General features: G+C 43.0%; 1 protein-coding gene across 1 annotated transcript in view; it reads right to left on the bottom strand.

Moving 5' to 3' along the window:
• Positions 1-8,015: 8,015 nt before the first annotated feature.
• The window catches only part of LOC114644830 (NACHT, LRR and PYD domains-containing protein 3-like), a 63,485-nt gene continuing 56,710 nt past the window's right edge, over positions 8,016-14,790 (bottom strand). The window contains exons 12-13 of the mRNA XM_051921813.1: positions 13,891-14,064; positions 8,016-12,538 (exon numbers count right to left, since the gene is read on the bottom strand). Of these exons, the coding sequence (XP_051777773.1) occupies positions 12,430-12,538; positions 13,891-14,064 (283 nt within the window). The 3' untranslated portion in view covers positions 8,016-12,429. The remainder of the gene's footprint in view (positions 12,539-13,890; positions 14,065-14,790) is intronic.

Genomic DNA, 14,790 nt, shown 5'->3' with positions numbered 1-14,790 from the left:
ACAGTGCAGCCTCAATAAGGTCGTAGAAAGCACCTGAGAAAATGCCATCCTGTTTTAGATGTGGAGTAAAATCGCATGTTTCGACTGAATGTTGGTTTAAAGATAAAGAGTGCAGACAGTGTAATAAAAAAGGGCACATCCAGAAAATGTGCAGAATGAACGAAAATAAAGGGAAGCCACATAAAATGGGTAATAAAGGCAAAAATATGCATGAAATTGATGAAACCAACACCAGTGACTCGGAAACTGAACATTTGTCTTGTCTAGAGCTCCATTCCATTAAACACATTGACCACAGAATACTATGGGTGACACCCAAAGTGGAGGGAGTGACATTAAAAATGGAGTTAGACACCAGATCAGCCCTGTCAATTATTTCAGAAAAAGATTATAAAGAAAAACTTCCAAATGTGAAACTGAAAGGCACTTCAGTACTAAAAACATAGACAGGTGAAAAGATTGCTGCCATTGGTAAACTTAAGGTGACAGTTGTGTGTGAAAGCCGGAGACCTCTGCTGGATTTATATGTGCTACCAAGAGGAGGTCTTCCCTTATTTGGACGTGAATGGCTAAAAAGTATCCAGCTTAACTGGCAGTCCATAAACGAAATGCGGGTCACCTCAGGACTGAGCACATGTCCTAAGCAAGAAAAGCTGAATTCACTATTGGTTTACTATGCCCAGGTGTTGCAAGAGGGAATTGAGGGTCTCAAACACATCAAGGCACACATTGCAGTGGAAGAGGATGCACAGCCAAAGTCCCATAAGGCTCGCCCTGTGCCATATGCTATTCGCATTCCCTAAGGTTGAGGCAGAGCTGAAGCGTTTAGAAGGGCAGGGTGTCCTCTCCAAAGTCAATTGGTCTGAATGGGCAATGCCCATCATACCCATGATCAAGAAAAATGGTGCTGTACGCATCTGTGGTGACTTTAAAGTCACAATCAATCCTGTACTACATGTCGACTGATATCCTTTACCACGCATAGACGATATCTTTGCCTCACTTGCTGGTGGCGAGTACTTTTCAAAGATCGATTTGTCCCAAGCATATTTACAGATGGAATTAGAGGAGTCCTCACTATTAATACTCACAAGGGACTCTTTCGTTATAACAGACTGGTTTTTGGAGTTTCGTCTGCTCCTGCTATGTGGATCAGGTGCTACAGCGCATCCCTGGTACTCAGTGTTACTTAGATGACATAATTGTGACTGGCACGGATAACAGTGCACATCTGACAAACCTTGAAGAAGTCCTTACTAGGCTGTCAGAATTTGGACTGAGAGTAAATAAAAGTAAATGCCAATTCTTTAGAGACTCCTTAGAATACTGTGGACATACAGTGGTGTGAAAAACTATTTGCCCCCTTCCTGATTTCTTATTCTTTTGCATGTTTGTCACACAAAATGTTTCTGATCATCAAACACATTTAACCATTAGTCAAATATAACACAAGTAAACACAAAATGCAGTTTTTAAATGATGGTGTTTATTATTTAGGGAGAAAAAAAAATCCAAACCTACATGGCCCTGTGTGAAAAAGTAATTGCCCCCTTGTTAAAAAATAACCTAACTGTGGTGTATCACACCTGAGTTCAATTTCCGTAGCCACCCCCAGGCCTGATTACTGCCACACCTGTTTCAATCAAGAAATCACTTAAATAGGAGCTGCCTGACACAGAGAAGTAGACCAAAAGCACCTCAAATGCTAGACATCATGCCAAGATCCAAAGAAATTCAGGAACAAATGAGAACAGAAGTAATTGAGATCTATCAGTCTGGTAAAGGTTATAAAGCCATTTCTAAAGCTTTGGGACTCCAGCGAACCACAGTGAGAGCCATTATCCACAAATGGCAAAAACATGGAACAGTGGTGAACCTTCCCAGGAGTGGCCGGCAGACCAAAATTACCCCAAGAGCGCAGAGACGACTCATCCGAGAGGTCACAAAAGACCCCAGGACAACGTCTAAAGAACTGCAGGCCTCACTTGCCTCAATTAAGGTCAGTGTTCACGACTCCACCATAAGAAAGAGACTGGGCAAAAACGGCCTGCATGGCAGATTTCCAAGACGCAAACCACTGTTAAGCAAAAAGAACATTAGGGCTCGTCTCAATTTTGCTAAGAAACATCTCAATGATTGCCAAGACTTTTGGGAAAATACCTTGTGGACTGATGAGTCAAAAGTTGAACTTTTTGGAAGGCAAATGTCCCGTTACATCTGGCGTAAAATGAACACAGCATTTCAGAAATAGAACATCATACCAACAGTAAAATATGGTGGTGGTAGTGTGATGGTCTGGGGTTGTTTTGCTGCTTCAGGACCTGGAAGGCTTGCTGTGACAGATGGAACCATGAATTCTACTGTCTACCAAAAAATCCTGAAGGAGAATGTCCGGCCATCTGTTCGTCAACTCAAGCTGAAGCGATCTTGGGTGCTGCAACAGGACAATGACCCAAAACACACCAGCAAATCCACCTCTGAATGGCTGAAGAAAAACAAAATGAAGACTTTGGAGTGGCCTAGTCAAAGTCCTGACCTGAATCCAATTGAGATGCTATGGCATGACCTTAAAAAGGCGGTTCATGCTAGAAAACCCTCAAATAAAGCTGAATTACAACAATTTTGCAAAGATGAGTGGGCCAAAATTCCTCCAGAGCGCTGTAGAAGACTCATTGAAAGTTATCGCAAACGCTTGATTGCAGTTATTGCTGCTAAGGGTGGCCCAACCAGTTATTAGGTTCAGGGGGCAATTACTTTTTCACACAGGGCCATGTAGGTTTGGATTTTTTTTTCTCCCTAAATAATAAAAACCACCATTTACAAACTGCATTTTGTGTTTACTTGTGTTATATTTGACTAATGGTTAAATGTGTTTGATGATCAGAAACATTTTGTGTGACAAACATGCAAAAGAATAAGAAATCAGGAAGGGGGCAAATAGTTTTTCACACCACTGTATTATTGATAAGAATGGCCTCCATAAATCCAGGACAAGACTGATGCTGTCCTGAAGGCACCTCAGCCTGAAAATGTGACCCAGTTATGTTCTTTCCTGGGCCTTGTAAATTACTACCATCAATTTTTGCCAAATCTTTGAAAAGTGTTGCATCCACTAAACTGTTTGCTACAGCAGGGCAGTAAATGGGAATGGTCACGAGATTGTGAAGAAGTGATTAATACTCCCAAGCAACTGATCATGTCTGATGAAGTGCTGACACATTTTAATCCAAAGTTGCCATTGCGCCTGGCTTGCAATGCATCACCGTGTGGCATTGGTGCTGTTCTTTCTCACAAGGTGTTTGATGGCACAGAACAACCAATTACTTTTGCATGAAGGTCTCTAAGTCCTGCTGAAAAGAATTCTGCACAGATAGACAGGGAAGGTCTAACCCTGGTGTGGGTGGTGAAGACATTGAATCAATACCTATATGGTAAACATTTCACATTAGTTACTGATCTTTCAGCCCTTAGTTGCTATTTTCAATCTTCATAAGTGTGTTCTGACCATGGCTGCAGCACGCTTACAATGATGGGCTTTGTTTTTAGGCGGCCATGACTACCAAATTGAATTCAGAGGCACAAAACAACATGCGAATGCTGATGGACTTTCCCGTCTACCTTGTGAGTTTAAGGGAACTCAAAACCTTTCCGATCCAGCTGAACGTTTCTATCTAACACAACAGGAGCCCTTACCCATTACAAGTGCTCAAATTCAGAAAGAGACAAGTCAAGATCCCACTATGGCCAAATTATTTGACTTCATAGTAAAAGGTTAACCTTTTGGAAATGATGCTGATCATACTGAGTACTCAAATCGATGGGAACAGTAATCAGTTTGTCAAGGATGCATTATGTGGGGCACAAGAGTGATTGTACCACCCAAACGTCATACACAAATACTTGAGGCACTTCATAAAGGTCATCTAAGTGTTGTAAAGATGAAAAGCTTCGCCCGAAGCTACATATGGTGGCCTGGAATCGACCTTCAAGTAGAGAATCTGGCCAAGTCATGCACAGGATGCCAACAGACTCAGCGACCGCCCCAAAGCGCTCCCCTTCATACCTGGGAATGGCCAAGCTCTGTCTGGCAACGACTTCACATTGACTATGCAGGACCTTTCCATGATCGAATGTTTCTGGTTGTGGTTGATGCACATTTAAAATGGCCTGAAATTTTTGCAGTGAAAAAGGCAACATCTTCTAAAACAGTAGATATACTCCACACCTTATTTGTACATACAGGACTTCCAGAACAACTGGTCAGTGACAATGGAACTCAGTTTACTTCTGCTGAGCTCCAGGCATTTGTAAAAAGAATGGCATTAAGCACATCACCTCTGTTCCTTACCATCCTGCAACAAATGGTCTAGCTGAATGTTTTATTCAGTCCTTCAGACTATCTATGAAAGCCATGGAAAAGGAAAAAGAGTCGCTACAGAAGAAGATGGCAAACTTCTTTCTAGCCTATTGAAACACAGCTCACTCAACCACAGGTCAGACTCCAGCACATTGAAATGTCAACAGTAACAAACAGCAGAATGTGAGCTCAATGAGGCCAGTGATTAAAATACAAGGCAGGACACAAACCTTTTAGTTTCTTTTCATAATTGGTGACAAGAAATGCCCCCCAAACAATACCTTAGCATGTTAACCCTTGCATTATGTGCACACCCTGCAATACTCACCCCTGGGACCCTCAGCAGTGACAGGCTGCACACTTCTGGACCTACAAATTACAGTCTGGACCTTACGTTTGGCTTCACCCAGTTTGTCCACTACTGTGAGTGCCACACAAAGATGACCAACAGGACGTGAATCAGATATTAAAGCAACCGCTAATGTCTCTGCGACTTGTGTCATTGAACACAAGGTTGTGTCAGTGAGGAAAAAACAAACTTTATTTCACCTTAACATGCACAGGTTTGTTCTTCAGAGAAACAACTCTTATCAAACACTAGGACTTCATTAAATGAAATAATTTCATTCACCTGAATGGTTCAAATTAATGTCTACACAGCAGGCTTCGTGTCAGGTGAGCTCCCTCGAGCAGTTACAGAGCTAGGAGTCTTTTCTTCTTGAGACAGCCAAATTGCGTTTGATTGCTGGAACGCTGTTGTAAGCTTAATAATGTCCAAAAATAAACAGAAAAGAAAAAGTGTCCCCAAAGCCACTCTTTTATAGAGTGCCTTGATTATGTTAGAAAAGTCCTGGTAAAGCGAGATGACACAGCGAGTCACCTATCTTACATAAACCCAGAGTTACACCCTACTAAAATCAAGCAACAGATCACCTGTCACTGGTCGTGTTCCTCATTAGTGAGACCACCATGAGATATTTAATACAACAAAGATTATAGTCATCCTCACTAGATGACACTCCAGTCACTTGTTTTATATCTCCACACAAACACACACAATGGTGATTTATTCTGAGTGTTCAGCTCAAACAATCTACACTCCTGGCACTATATGAACATTTACTCTCGATGTGCGTAACGCCCAACAGGCCACAGACAGTTCACCATCTGCTGACATTCCTGTCTACAAACACTTCAGCTCGTGTCAAACTCCTGTCAGATGTAACGTCACTCACAGAGTCAGCCATTGCATTATGAGCTCCACGGTCTTCTTTACATATTTTATCAATATACAAGCTGCATCTCATCTACAGTAATAATCTCATCTAATAATATTATATTCACACCACACGCATTTTAATATCACAAGTCTTTGTTTGCACATAGTGTCAAAAACATTATTCTAAACCTTTTATACCTTGTCATGTAAAAACACAGAGCATCAGTATGCCCTTATAATAATAATATTTATGTTTCTGTTATTTATTTTTCTCAACACAAATTTGACACCGTTGTTGCATTACAGAGAGATTTAATTTCTGTGGTATGAAAATATAATCGATATTCCCCCCAAATCCATCTCAAAACCTGTGAAAATAATTAAAGTAAGGTGACATTTATGAGAAAGGTGACATGGAGAGAATGCCAGAGACAAGATTGTGAGGAGAAAGGACCACAGTGCTAGTCTTAAATGTTGACATGAAAATAATGAACGTGGCATAAGAATTTGACCATTTTTCTGACTTTTGTGTTTGATGAAACAATAGAGTGAGGTACTGTATATACTGTATAGTGCTTTGGTGGGCTTTTATGCTAAATGTGTCCATGAATTCTTTCATTTCTATCATTTTTGCATTCTCCATTAAACACACATTGGACTGTGACTACTTGGTGATAACGACTGGACATTTGCCAGTGATGCTTTGACTCTTCAGTTCTTTTTGGAGATAACCAGACGTTAAGTTGATAGTACAACTCAAGCAATTGCAAACACTTCTCCAAATCCAAGACATGAATTGTGATCCACAACCTGCAATGATTGATGAAGGAAACTGATGTAAACCCATAAAGGTAGTTTTTAGGGGGAATGAAATGAACGTATGAAGAAAAGTGATTAACTACTATCAGTAAAGATGTAAAACTCTTAGAAGGAGACAGATCTGTGATAAAGTCCATAGAAACATTCTGCCGTGGTTGAGATGGACCAAGAATGGGCTGCCATAACTTTACTAGAAAACCCAAACTTTGCTAAAACATCATCTCTTGTTTCTTTACACGTATTTTCCCATTTCCAAAAACTCTTTAAAGTGGCCAAGCCATGGTGAAGACAACTCTCTAGGGGAAGAACATCCCAAAATCAGTGTTCCAGGTCCTCCAGGTGCGTTGAGCACAAGGCTTACAACCCAATCTCAGAAAACAAAAGTTAACGTAGCAAAGTCAAATAATGTAACAGGTGGGATGGCAGATCAGAAATGAACCGAGTGTAGGTGAGAAACAACGTGTGGCTGCTGCTATAATTTACACACGTCCAGTCCTTGGGGCTTCACATTCATTCACTCCATTGTTGTGTAAATCAAACAACGTTTATTTTCTAAGTTATATATTTTCACAGGCATAATATGAAACTTTAAGACAGACACGGTAAGAAAACTGTGTGCTTCTATGGCTTTATTAATCCACACGCACCAACTTATAAAGCTTTCTGTTCACATTAACCCCTGCAACCCAGCATCCCATCGTAAAGAAACAATATCCCATTAAAACAGAATCATTATCGACCCCTACTCTTAACACAAAAGCTAATCTTGAACTACAAAGTAAATTCAACTTAACAGGACATAACAAACATCAATGCAAAGCCTGACTCACACATTCCTGGCCCCTGATTGTTTTCTGTTCCTAGAAACAATTACCATAACACACAAATCAAAGTCATTAGAAAATTAAGAAATATGTCTCACTCTGCTTCTTGCAGAAGACAGATCTTAGTGATTTGTCTACCAAATGTCATTGTCATCGTCTTCACACAAACTTTACAGACAAATCCATGTTCATCTGGAAGGACTCTGTTTCTAGGTAGGTCCGCCATTAGTTGGTGACCAGTTGTGCTATGCAGCCTGCGACAAGTTTTACACTTAGACAGGACTCTCCTGTTTCAGGAATTAGCATCGGGAATCTGGGACCTTTGACACAATTGAGAAGTATATGATAGCACCCATTGTGACATATTTCTTTAGGAATCTCTTGTAGTATTAACTGTGACACATGATGGTCTTTTGCCATGACAGCAGGGTACTTGGCTTTCTCTGGCATGGCCGAAAACTGAGTCTCCCTCCAACACAAAGAGTTCCATCTTGAGGTATCAGATTTAGATTGTAGATGTTACGTCTATCAGCACATGCTCCCAGCTACTCTTCTTCATTTGTAGAGCTGAGATTTCCTCTTTATACTGACAATGATGGATCATTTCCATCTCAGCTTGCATAAGCTCCTCAGTTCTTCTTTAGTCGCATTTGAAAAGACAACCTTCCTTGGTGCAGCTGGCGTTGTTGTGGAACTTTGTCTGTTTCACTCTGTGCTCTGTTTGCACTTAGCTCCTCTCTCATTTTGGAGTGGTTAAGTAATATCATTTTTAATCTAAAGGACCATGCCACTGTTCTTTAAGTGTCATCCATAAGAAGAAGTACTCTATCAGTGGATTAACTCTATCTACCCTTTCATTAGCCACAACTGAATTAACCAGGACACTTCTCTTTATCTCAGGGTCTGTTGTAGTCAGGTCTGCCAGGGGATCTCGACATTCTGCCCTTCATTGGTTGGTTTGGTATGAAAGTCGGGCCCAAACAGTCAAACCTTGTTCTGCATAAAGACATCCACATTTTGGTCATTAGATGCATAATCAGCAGGAATGATTTGAGAGCTCACATACTTCCGTTGAGACCCCTTTGACGTTTGTAGAATAGCTGATCCCTTATTAGCCACAAATGTGCAGAATCTTGTTGTCTCGTTGTTAATATATTTAGTTACTGTCTGTCCAAAACACAGAATGTTGTAATGGCAGCTGTAGTTCCTTCCTTAGCATTCTGTCCATGCGTACTGCTAAAGTTGATGATGTTAATTCTAATCATGGGATGGTTATGAGCTGGACTGGCCCAACTCTAGCGTTTTCACTAACAAAGTAGTTTGCTACAGTTCTGTTGAAGTAGACATGTGACTGTGTCATACCCTACTTGACTAGCACCAGAGAAATGATGCAACGGAGCAGAAACCGCTTCACCAAAGCATGCTGGCTTGAAACATCCATCAAGTCCAAATTCACCTAACAGATGGAGATCTTACATCCACCTGGACCACTGCTGAGCATATATTGTGGCGGACAGCCGGGACCTATGCCAGGTTGGGAAGCCCCTTTAGTACTGGATCTGGGGGAGAAGCCATGGGATGCACACTACGTCCCCCAGAACACTTGCTGGCAGCCTCCCTGGGTTACATCAGGGCCACAATTGTGTAACACCGGAGCTCATCCCTGTTGGACTCCGTGGCCACCGCCAGGGCAAGCTGCACAGCTTCCTGAGCACATCTGGGCAGCAATACAGTCACATCGGGAGTGCAGCCTTAATTAGGTTAATTATCACCTGACGCACTTCTGGGTGGGCTATAAAAGGAGCCTGCAGCCACTACTTGGAGCACCAGAGTCGAGAGGAGGAGGACAAAGCTGCCTAGGAGGAGAGGAGGAGAAAGACAAGTGACATTTGTGGTGTTTTTCTTTTGTGTGTGTTTTGGGGACTCTGTAGGGCCTGTGGGACACGAGGAAGACAAACATAAAATCTTTCTGTTCATTTTAATATGTGCCTCCATTTCAGTCTGTGTCGGGTTGACGCCAAGAGAGCGCTTTTGCACAATACATAAAATCCATCGTCTGTCTGTATGTCCGTCCACTCTTCACGAGAGAACTACTTAACGAATTTAGATCAGGTTTTTTTCTAAAATTTGCTTCAACATTCCTGTTGATTTTTTGACATCTCTCATTGCACTAAGTATCACAGTTCACTTGCTGTACCGATTTATTTGTGCAAATCCGAGAGGAGAGATGCGGGGCCCTCCTCACTCACGTGCCAGCCTCTGAGCTTACCTTACCTCCGCTTAGCTAGCGAACGAGAGAACTACTTAACAGATTTAGATCGGGCTTTTTTCTACAATTTGCTTGAACATTCTTGTTAATTTTGTGACTTGCCTCATGGCGCTAAGAATCATAGTTCACGTGTAGGAGGAATATATTCTGCTAATCTGAGACTGAGGCTGTGGGTCGACGGTGGGGGGATACGTGACGTCAGCAGTGGGGAGCCAGGCGGGGCCCTCCTCACTCACACACCAGCCTCTGTTCAAATCTCTCTTCCTCTGGTCACGTTTACGAGTGTACCTTACCTCCGCTTAGCTAGCGATACCTGTTTGATTTTTAAAGTTAGTCCTGTTTCACTACAACACTCATATATATATGTAGGTTAAAGAAGCATTTAAGTTTATATGTTTGTGCCTCTTTATGAATAATAATAAAGTTACAGAAGTGTATACTAAACCAGTTTTAAACTATGTAAGCATTAATTGTTATGGGCCTGTGCTTTTATTTCAAGTAGTCAAGAGGCACCACGCCAAGCTGTCCACAGCGTAGTCCTTACCAGTGAAGCTGCGCACTGCCACCTAACTGGCATGGCTATCCATTATGTCAGCCATAAGAGATGCTAGTGCAATGAGTAAACATTAACTGAGTTATTAATTAAGCAGTCCAGTTTACACAGGTGGGTTCTATGGAGTGAGTGGTGAGAACTAATTAACTAAAAGCCATCAATCTTTAACAGCTCAGGATTAGGGAGGAGTGATCAGGTGACGCTCACCTCAAAGAGGTAAATACGTCTTATGAGCCAAAGGGATTTTAATGAAGAAACAGATAGTGAAGGGTAAATTGTTACGAGAAAGTTTATGACGGCAGGATATTGTTATGAGAAAGTCGACAACATCTGGTGATTGTTATAAGAAAAGGTGCTGAGCGAGGTCATCATCATGAGAAACCCTGGAAAGCAGATGATGGGAATCTGTGTGAACGGGAGATATTTTGTGATGAGAACTGTAATAAATCTGAAGCTCACAGAATGCTCAGGTCTCAAGTCATCTGAGCTGAGTTTGTATGTGCGCCGTACAATAAAGTCTGATTCTGCTGCCTGTCCTGAGACTCCGAGTGCCTTCTTTTGGGCTGAGGGTGCCCGAGCTGCCTGATCTGCTTCAACACTTTAATGTAGCATCAAATAAATGCCTGCTGTCCTCGGCACATTGTCTGAGAGCATAACTAGCACAGCTTGGTGAGGAGGTGGCACCAAACAATGGAACTTGCATTCCTTTAATGTAACTATCTGGCCACCATAAGAATTGGAGTAAATCAGCATCCTCTGAAGGAACACTAACCTGGAGGAACATGGCTTCCACATCAGCCATTAATGCCACAGATTCTTGACGGACCCTCATAATGACACCAATCAGTGTGCTAGTAAGGTCTGGCCTCTGAAGAATCTGCTCATTTAGTGTGGTCCTTTGAAAAGAAGCTGCACAATCGAATACCACATACACCTTGTGTTTCTTGGGCTGGTATACCCCATGATGCAGAATGCACCACATATTCCCATCTCTGCGACTGCGGTCTTTATTTGGATCTTTTTACTGCATAACCTTCAATGGCTATTAAATGTCATGGATTTGCTTGAACCACAACTGAGGCAGAGCAGAGTCTTCTTGTCCACAAAAATCTTCAACCTTCTCACCACAGAAGTGGGTGCAGATGGCCATCATGTCTCCTTCAAGGCCGCTGACCTTGGAAAGAAAAATTCTTTGCTCCATTCGGATGTGACTCAGCTTTTCCTTTGTTTCATTTTAAAATGGCCTCTTCCTTCTCTCCTCCATTTATTGTCCCCCTCTGTCCTATTTGACTCTCCCCTTCTGTCCCCATCTGTCCCCTATCTCTCCAGTCTCTCTAACCATCTTTCTCTTTGTAGTTCTTCTTCATGCACCATTGTTTGACTCTCTGTATTTTCTCCTCTGCCACACTCAAAGTCCATCGATCCAAACTGTGCTCTTTGTCCAGCTTTCCAGGAGATGCCCACCTTCAAGCTAAGGTCTCACGCTCCATCATCCAGGCCCACAGCAACTGGACTCTAATCCCAGTTCCACTCTTATTTCTTATTATGTGTTTTGTGTCCTCCATCCCTCCATTTTCTGAACCCACTCAGTCCAGTTCAAGGTCAACATTGGGTTCAATACATGAGATTCAACCCTGGGTGGGCCTACAGTCCCTCACACTTTCTTCACCAGCAGGCCTGAGTTCTCCTCGTCTTGTCGATTTGTTCTCATTTCTTTTAAAGTGGTTCACTTGTTCAGGCCACTGCTCTCTAAAGATGACATGAGTGGAGGTGACAGCGAGGTGACAATGAGGGAGTGACAAAGAAGACAAAGAGACCTGAGCCTTGTGTGTGTTAAAGTGTCACAGAAGTCCAAATCAGCACATGGTCGTGTCTTTTCAGTCACAAACAGAAGATGACATGAATTGTATATAAATGGACAATTGGACAAGGAGTGGAGCAGACACGGGTTCAAACAACACCACATGATGTTGAGGAGCAGTGGGTTTATGAGGTTTCAGCTCAGAGGACCATCAGCTTGACCTGTGATGGCCTGGTGCCTGTCCAGAATTTGTCACCAATGCCAGGATTAGCCTCACTCTCCATCACCCTACAACTGGACTGTCCACCCGTGTTTGCTCCTGCTTCTCCCCTCGGTGGGCTTTGTGACCCCCGCTGGATTCAGATGACAATTCCCACTGTGGTACTCTGGCTGGTTTGAACTTGTGGAGTTTAGTGACAAGTTCAGGGTGACAGGATGGAGAAGCACAAGTGAGTTTAAAGAAGAAGCACAGAGGGTGAGAAGAATTAAATGTGTAGGAGAGCTGAGGAGATTATAAAAGAATAAAGAGAAGAATTCAGAGAGAGTGGACGAGGGGCACTGTCACTGGGGTCAGTTGATCAACATGTTCAGTATTCTCCTGTGTAGATATTCACCTGCCGTCCAGTCCTGTTCAGCTCCTCCTGTAGTGACCTCAGGTTTTTCTTCTCACTCTTACTGATCTCATTAGGCCACAGCCTGTGAAGGACAAAAGTGTGAGTTACAAACATAAGAGGACCCCACCTCACACACTGTACTATCACAGTGACACGCCCACTCAGGTCAACTTCCCAGAATTCTCCTCAGTGTCCCTAAGTCACATGACATGTGTGTCACCCTGCTGGTCGCTCAGTTCACTCTCCAGTCACGTCACCATCTTCTGAAGGCCTTTTGGTTTCATCTCATCTCAGTGAAGGTGTTCTAGTCAGGCCGGGGGTCCTCTCACATTCCTTAGAATTTTGTGGTTTGATCCCAAGACGCAGGACCACCTGCCCCCCAACTCTCTAAAGGCTGCGGCTCATTTGACTGCTCTGGTGATTGGTGGTCTTTGTGAGTATTTTGCTCTTTTGTTTTTAATTCTGATTATTGTCTTTGAACCTTTGGATCTTGAGTTCAGATTCTCTTACAGTTTGTGCTTTTTGTATGTTGTTAGCTTTGGATTGCCTTTGGCAGCCCCTTTGGCTCTTTTGTTAATAAACCTCGTCTTTTATAAAGACCACTTGTGGACTTGTCTCTGCTCCAGATGGAGTTTTCACAGTTCTCCCTCTGGTCAGACTCACTTCATGCCTCTGAGACTCTTTTTGATTTCATTTTGAATTTAAAAGCCTGAGCTCCTTTCTGAGGCCTAGTCGGGCCTGAAGCCTCCTGTTTGCCTGGGGTGGGCCTGCCTGGGGGTGACATTTGTTTGGTGGGCTATTCTAGAGGCCTCACCCCTTTGTTATATTGTGCTGTTAGAGCAATCACAACAGAAGGTGGTCTGTCCAGGTGACATGCTGGTGACCCCTCTGTGGTCACTTCCTGTGTCCTGCTCTATTAATTAATGTCCAGTCTCTCTTTCTATTATTTTCTTTCCCACTCCTCCTTACTCTCCTGTCTTCTCTCATTTTCTGTCCTGTTGTTTCTTCTTGTTGTCCCCTCATCACCCTGTCCACTGACATTGGTTCTTCTCTGTCTTATTAGTTCCAAGTAACCCCTATAACCCTGTCCACCCTCTCCTCCTGTCAACTCTGCATGCTGTCCTCATCCTGTCACCTCTCCTCCCTGTGTCCTTGTCCCTCTGTCTGCCCACCTTTTCTACTATTCGTTTTCTCAGCTCATCTCACACTCCTCCTCTTTGTTGTTCTCTTTCCATCGTCTCTCATTATCTTTCTTGTCCTCAAGGTCTGTCACCTCTGTCCATCTCCACTTGTCCACTGCTCTTTGTCCTTCTCGTCCCTCTGCCTGTCCTTCTCCTTCCTTCAGTCAGTCCATGTGGTGTTCTGTGATCAGTCCGTCTATCAGGTGGTCAGCTGTGACTACATAACCCCACACACCTCACCCTGTTTACTCACTTCAGTGTCTTTAATTTACAGTTTGGGGTCCGCAGACCCTCACACAGCTGACGAGCTCCTGAATCTCCTAGTCTGTTGTAGCTCAGGGTCAGTTCAGTCAGCTGTGAGTTTGGAGAAGATAGGACTGAGGAGAGAGATGAGGAACATCTGGAGGTGAGACCGCATGAGTTCAGGCTGTTGAGATAAAGAAAGAGAAGTGAGGACATGAGGATGGACAGACAGACAGACAGAAGGCCACAGAGCTCAAAAGCTCAATGACTGCTGGCATTTTTACTTTTTACTGAGCCCGTTTGAACCCGAGACCACCTCTTTTCTTATAAGTAAGGCACCAAACACCTGAGAGGGTCTCCTGTATTCATGCTGTACTGACAGGTGAGAAGTCATTGAAACGGACACATGGATATTAATATTAGACATGAACCTCAAAGAAATGAGACTGACAGTGTCCTGCACTTGAGAGGCCACATGGACTTGAAGAAGGTGACAATGGGATGGGGGGGGTGACAAAATGGGATGTCTTGTGTCATTCAGGATGTGTAGACATTTTGTGATTTGTAGGACATCATGCAAAGACAACTGTTAGACATTCTGGTTACTGCAGAGCTTAACACTCAGCTGTTTGTCACGATGGACTCTCCTCACGTCACAGTAATTAGATGATGACAATGACACTCTGTTGGTTTAAAAGGACAAACACTGGACCTGACTTTAGGGGTGATGACATAATGGACATGGAGGACAATACTGACATGTGACACTTCTGTCCTCGGCCATTCAGACCTCACATACTGACCAGTGACATTGACTAGCTGACCTTTGTCCACTAAATACCTCAGTGGTGTTGAGCTCAGTTTTCTTATTCCTTCTACTAATTTGTAGTACTAGGGTGTTGTGCCGTGT

The sequence above is a fragment of the Erpetoichthys calabaricus genome (assembly GCF_900747795.2).
Source record: "Erpetoichthys calabaricus chromosome 1 unlocalized genomic scaffold, fErpCal1.3 SUPER_1_unloc_25, whole genome shotgun sequence".
Classification (NCBI taxonomy): domain Eukaryota; kingdom Metazoa; phylum Chordata; class Cladistia; order Polypteriformes; family Polypteridae; genus Erpetoichthys; species Erpetoichthys calabaricus.
The sequence above is the reverse complement of the archived record's forward strand: the minus strand, read 5'-3'. Positions and strand labels throughout refer to the sequence as shown.